Source organism: Spermophilus citellus (assembly GCF_964194105.1).
Source record: "Spermophilus citellus genome assembly, chromosome: 5".
NCBI lineage: Eukaryota > Metazoa > Chordata > Mammalia > Rodentia > Sciuridae > Spermophilus > Spermophilus citellus.
In genome coordinates, this window is record NC_138186.1 from 39,374,662 (window position 1) to 39,380,615 (window position 5,954).

The 5,954-nt window shown below is 32.9% G+C and overlaps 1 protein-coding gene across 1 annotated transcript; it reads left to right on the plus strand.

Moving 5' to 3' along the window:
• Positions 1 to 1,503: 1,503 nt before the first annotated feature.
• On the plus strand, positions 1,504 to 2,442 carry LOC308649019 (olfactory receptor 2B11-like; the record flags this gene model as incomplete). Its single annotated transcript, XM_081294291.1, has 1 exon — positions 1,504 to 2,442. One exon carries the CDS (start codon positions 1,504 to 1,506, stop codon positions 2,440 to 2,442), a length of 939 nt encoding a protein of 312 aa, XP_081150417.1.
• Between the last annotated feature and the right edge of the window lie 3,512 nt (positions 2,443 to 5,954).

Consider the following 5,954-nt stretch of genomic DNA (forward strand, 5'->3'; position numbering starts at 1 on the left):
CTTTGTGTGTTAGTATCCATATATCAGAAAACACATTAGGCTGTTGTTTTTTTGGGGGGTGGGGTGGGGATTGGCTTATTTCACTCAGCATAGTATTCTTCAGATCCACCAAGTTACCAGCAAAAGTCATAAAGGCATTCATTTTTAGGGCTGAGTAATATTAAATGGTGAATATATACTGCATTTTCTTTATCCACTCATCTGTTGAAGAGCACCAATTTTAGTTGCATAGCTTAGCTATTATAGATTGAGCTGCTACAAACATTGATGTGGCTGTATCACTGTAGTATGCTGATTTTAAGTCTTTTGGGTACATAATGAGGAGCGGTATAACTGGGTAAAACGCTCATCCATTCCAAGTTTTCTTAGAAATCTCCATACTGCTTTCCATAGTGGTTGCATAAATTTGCAGACCCAACAATGTAGGACTGTGTATTTTTCCCCCACGTCCATGCCAACATTTTATTATTACACAAATTCTTGAGCATGGTGAAACTTACGTCATTGTACCTTCACACACTCAATTTATACCTGAAGAAACTGATGTTGGAAGTGCTTGATTTCTTACTCAATTCTAAGTAATTAGTAGAATTGATTAAATCCAAAGACTTCTTATTCCCCATGGAGATGGTCTAACTATACCACCAACTTGTTGGAGGAGGATAGGCCTATAATAATGATTCTCAGAGTTCTAAATTTCTTGTTAATTCTTCTATTATAACTATTTTGATATTCTACTCTTCCTCACATATCTGAAATGTTGCAACATTGCCTGTGAAAAGGATTCATGTGATTCCAAGACTCCATGCTATAGCTGCTCTAGCAGAGACCTGGAGATAAAAACCAGTAAACAGCCTCCCTAGCTGATTTTTATGGCAGCCAAAGATTGAAAACCACTGACTGGTGGTTTCCCCAGCATAGTTGCCTCTATTTGTAATTGAATTTTCACTATAAGGAGATCATTATTGTATGCATTTATTATTCAAAGGAAGTAATTCAGATGCAGAATATTTAGCTATTTTTTATGTGGTTGTCATGTTTACATTTTTAATTAAATGAAGTGTGAACATATTCTTGAAATTTCTACAGAAAAGTAGTTATCTTTACTTGGATGCTAATTCTCCTTCTCACCTCATTACCTGCTTCAACTCTGGCTATACACTTGTGAAATTTTTCTTTTCTTTTTTTTTTTCCTGATAGAATATAGCTATAGAATAGCCTTATAATGAGATGACTTCAAACAATAAGTTCCTTTTAAATATGTTATATTTCCCAATTTTTGCTCTAGAAATATTATATTTTTACTGTAAGTACCATTTCTTTTAGTATCATGAATGGAAATTTGTTCATCTTGCTACAGACCTTTGCCTTTTTTCCTCCAAGAGTTATTGCACACTATCCTCTATAATAGAATGGCCGATATGTAGTTATACTTTTTAACTAATTATAACTATTTCTAATTTTTTGCCACTTCCTTATTACAGGTGAGACAACTTGAAGAGAATGACAATAGTTAATGAAAGTCATCATGAAGAGTTCATCCTACTAGGCTTTGCAGACCTACCTTGGCTAGAGCTTCCTCTATTCATTATTCTTCTCATAACATATCCCCTGGCCTTGATGGGAAACATTGCTATCATTCTGGTTTCCAAATTAGATCCTCGTCTCCACAGCCCCATGTATTTCTTTCTCACCAACCTCTCCTTTCTAGACATGTGTTATACCACAAGCATTGTGCCTCAGATGCTATTTAATCTGGGAAGCTCTACTAAGACCATTAGCTATATTGGGTGCATAATTCAGCTTTATATCTTCCATATAATGGGGGGCACAGAATGTCTGCTTTTGGCTATTATGTCCTTTGACCGCTATGTGGCCATCTGCAGACCTCTGCACTACACCCTCATCATGAATCAACGCACTTGCATCTTGCTAGTATCCATTATGTGGATGACTGGAGTGATCTTTGCTTTCTCAGAAGCCACTCTTACATTACAATTGCCATTGTGTGGTGTCAATAAACTGGATCACTTGTTGTGTGAAATTCCAGTTCTGATAAAGACCGCCTGTGGTGAAAAGGAGGCTAATGAGCTTGCACTGTCTGTGGTGTGTATTTTTATATTAGCTGTTCCTCTATGTTTAATCCTTGCCTCCTATGCTAGTATTGGACGTGCTGTATTTAAGATTAAATCTTCTGAGGGAAGGAAGAAGGCCTTTGGTACATGTTCCTCTCATCTCATTGTAGTTTCCTTATTTTATGGTCCAGCCATTAGCATGTATCTTCAGCCTTCCTCCTCTATCACAAGGGACCAGCCCAAGTTCATGGCTCTCTTCTATGCAGTAATGACACCAACATTAAACCCCTTCATCTATACCCTAAGGAATAAGGATGTAAAAGGGGCCTTAGGGAACCTAGTGAGGAACATTTGCAAACGCAAATAAAATTACTTGTAAAATGCATTTTTTCCAATAACTCACTTAAAAATATTTTTAGTTGTAAACAGACACATTACCTTTATTTTATTTATTCATTTTTATGTGGTGCTGAGTATAAAATCCATTGCCTCACACACAGTATGCAAGTGCTCTACCACTGAGCCACAACCCCAACCCCTAATAATTCATTTTTGACTAATAATATAATCTCATGCTATATGTTCTTTTTGTCAAATATATTTTGTTTCTGACATTTTTAGTCACATTGAGTATGAGTGATATCAGATTATTTGTACTAGTAGGGAAAGCAGATTTGTAAAAATGCAGTAAATAGAATTTTTTGTTTGAATATTGAACTAGTAACTGTACTGAGTAGTAAAAGGAGAATTTTAAATTTTAATTGCAATATAAATCCATTAGTTCAAGCTCACCATCATAAAACAACACCAATATGCTTCCTATCAGGGTTAGCTATTAAACATTACATGACTCTTTTATTTTGACAAATTTCTGTAGGCAGTATGGCTTAACTTTATGTTTAGGCTGAAACATTCTATGCTTTAAAAGAATCATTAGTTTATCAAGCTCAGCTCATGTAGATCTTATCACTTCTTCAAAAATACATTGTAAATCTTGTTTACAGAATTAATATGCAATGTTTTACATGATTAATTAAACAACTTATCATTAAATGTTACAATGTATAGAATTATGAGAAAAACTATTAGTAGGTGTTTTAATGTTCATTTTAAATATCATAAGCATGACTCTTTTGAATCAATGGGTAAATAAGTTAATAATGGGACACTACCTGGAAATATTTCTATGCATAAATTGAAACAGCCAGGCTGGGGATGTGGCTCAAGCGGTAGCGCGCTCGCCTGGCATGTGTGCGGCCCAGGTTCGATCCTCAGCACCACATACCAACAAAGATGTTGTGTCCGCCGAGAACTAAAAAATAAATATTAAAAAATTCTCATTCTCTCTCTCTCTCTCTCTCTCTCTCTCTCTCTCTCTCTCTCGCTCTCACTCTCGCTCCCACTCTCTCTTTAAAAAAAAAAAAACAACTTTAAAAAAAAAATAAATAAAATAAATTGAAACAGCCAGAAATGTCTTTAAACCAGAGAAAGAATCAGTGTGAGAATGAAGTGTATATTTGGAAGGCTAGCAAATAGATTACATCAACAAATAATACAAGTATCTATTTATTGATACAAATTTTGGATGCAAATGATGTTAAAAAATCTGTGACATCCTAAAAGTAAATCTTATTTATAAAACTTACACTTCTATCTTAAAATATTGTCATAATTAGTTCTATTTTGTGAAAGCAAATTCATGATTTTTGTGGTTAAGTAGTGTTGAATTCCTATGTTAAGAAGTCAATATGATGTTGCATAGTGAAGGCATATATACTTGTACAAAAAAACCTCATTTGGACTTTTCAAATGTGTCTTCTAGTATAATCAAGATCTAAGAAAAATCACAAAAAAGGAAAATCACATGGTACAATGAACCACACAACCAGAATCAACTGCAACCAGATCTATTCTTTGAAAATAACAGAACATCTGGTGCTAGACCAGGTCTTGAGACCTTTGGAGCTTGGCAACTATTTTAAGTAATAAAAATATTGATTTCTGGGTACTTACTAAGGGATTGTCACCAAAAGTTTTTAAATTTCCAGACTGTCATACTTTAAATTTTCTTAATATTTATAAATATTTGCATATTCATGAGGTAGGCTGAGGATGAGATCCATTTTAAATATGGCAGAATTCATTTGTATTTATATGCAATCTATACATAGATGAAGGTAATCTTGAGAAATATTGTTTGTACATTTTGATTATAATCCATCACATCAGATAAGTGTAGAATTTTCCACTTGTAGCATCACATTAGTATTAAAACATTTCAGATTTCAGAGCTTTTTGGATTAAGGATGCTCAACCTGAAAGGATATTTTGAGCTTTGGGAGGAAAGACTTCAATTCTGCATTAAAAGCATAGGTATAAAGGTTGCCTATAGTTGTTCATAGTGCTTTCTTATATTATCCTGAGTCCTGATGCATTTGACGTGTATGCTATTTTCTTGGTCTGTAAGATTATTCATTTTGGAAATGTAAATGTAATCCAGACTTGGTGAAGTATCAAAACTAAGAATTAACACAAAATTCTCAGGATAAAGAATACTTATAACAGTGGTGGGAAAAACCCACAGAAACATTTTATTTGTACTAGTGAACTTCACATTTCTAAGGTATGTATGTTCAGTATATTTCAAAATTTAGATAACCTTTAAGATGCTCTGAAGAAAATGCATATCATTATATCAAAGTGAAATTGTATTCTATGTTCAATGGAAAGCATAAGCAATATTGAGAGTGCCTTTTTCAAGAAAGTTAATTAGAAACTTATCATTTCCCAAAGAAATCAGACTTATTCTGAAGAACAAATAGAAAACATTAAAGCACTTTAATTCTAATGATAAAAGACAGTTAAGTCTTTAAGAAATCAAAATGGTTTAACCATGGTTTTCTCTAAACTAAAGATATCCTCATCTATGCTTAGCATACTAATGGCTAGACAAGAAGTGCATCCCTTTCTAAGAGGGATAATTAAACTAGATGTAAATTAGAATTCTGCTTTAACAAATGCCTTTAGGTCTTAATATAAATCCAATATCTTTTCAAACTGTCATATTTAGAATTCCCAAGCCTTAGAGGAGACACAGAGGCCACTGATAAAAATGGGTAGACTGAAGAAGCATTATATATGGTGGGATTGGAAAACCTGTCAGATTTGCTTGAAGAAAAATAGTAGACTTAACTTTAGATAACTAATGTCCTAGTCTAATATGAGAAGTAAACACTTCAGTATTGTGATTAAAATAAGTGTATTTTGAAAAAATACTTAAATTTTTACCTGAGCAAAAAGTATGTATATTATACACACGAATACAAAATAACCTTCAATATGTACTGGTATTCAAATAATCATTTAAGAATTTATTTCACAGAAAAATAACCTCTGAACATGTTTATTTTTTATTAAAATTTACATCATGCAAATTGTTTCAAAAGCTTTCTGGATGTAGCCATTTTAACTACTGATCTCAAGATCTTAGTATTGTCATATGTATTGAACTTTGGTTACTAAATTCAGAGAATTAGGAGGCTGACCTAAATAATGACTGGTGCTTTCTGTTATTTTATACAGACAGAAACCAAGTTCAATACTTCTCATTAATATTCTTTCAACCATTAGATTGTATTGTATATGTAACACTAATACCACCCTCCCTTCCCATACCAATTGTAATATATAATAATTTCATTTTCTATACTTTTCTGCATTTTCTGCTTTGTTCATTCATTTATTTTTGAATTTACAAATGTTCCTTCTTATTGCCTACATCTTAAGACCTTCCTTAAAATGAACTATTATAATAAGTGAGAAAATGCATTCTGTAAAATATGGTTCTGTCTATTGCTAAATAAAAATGCCCAATACCAA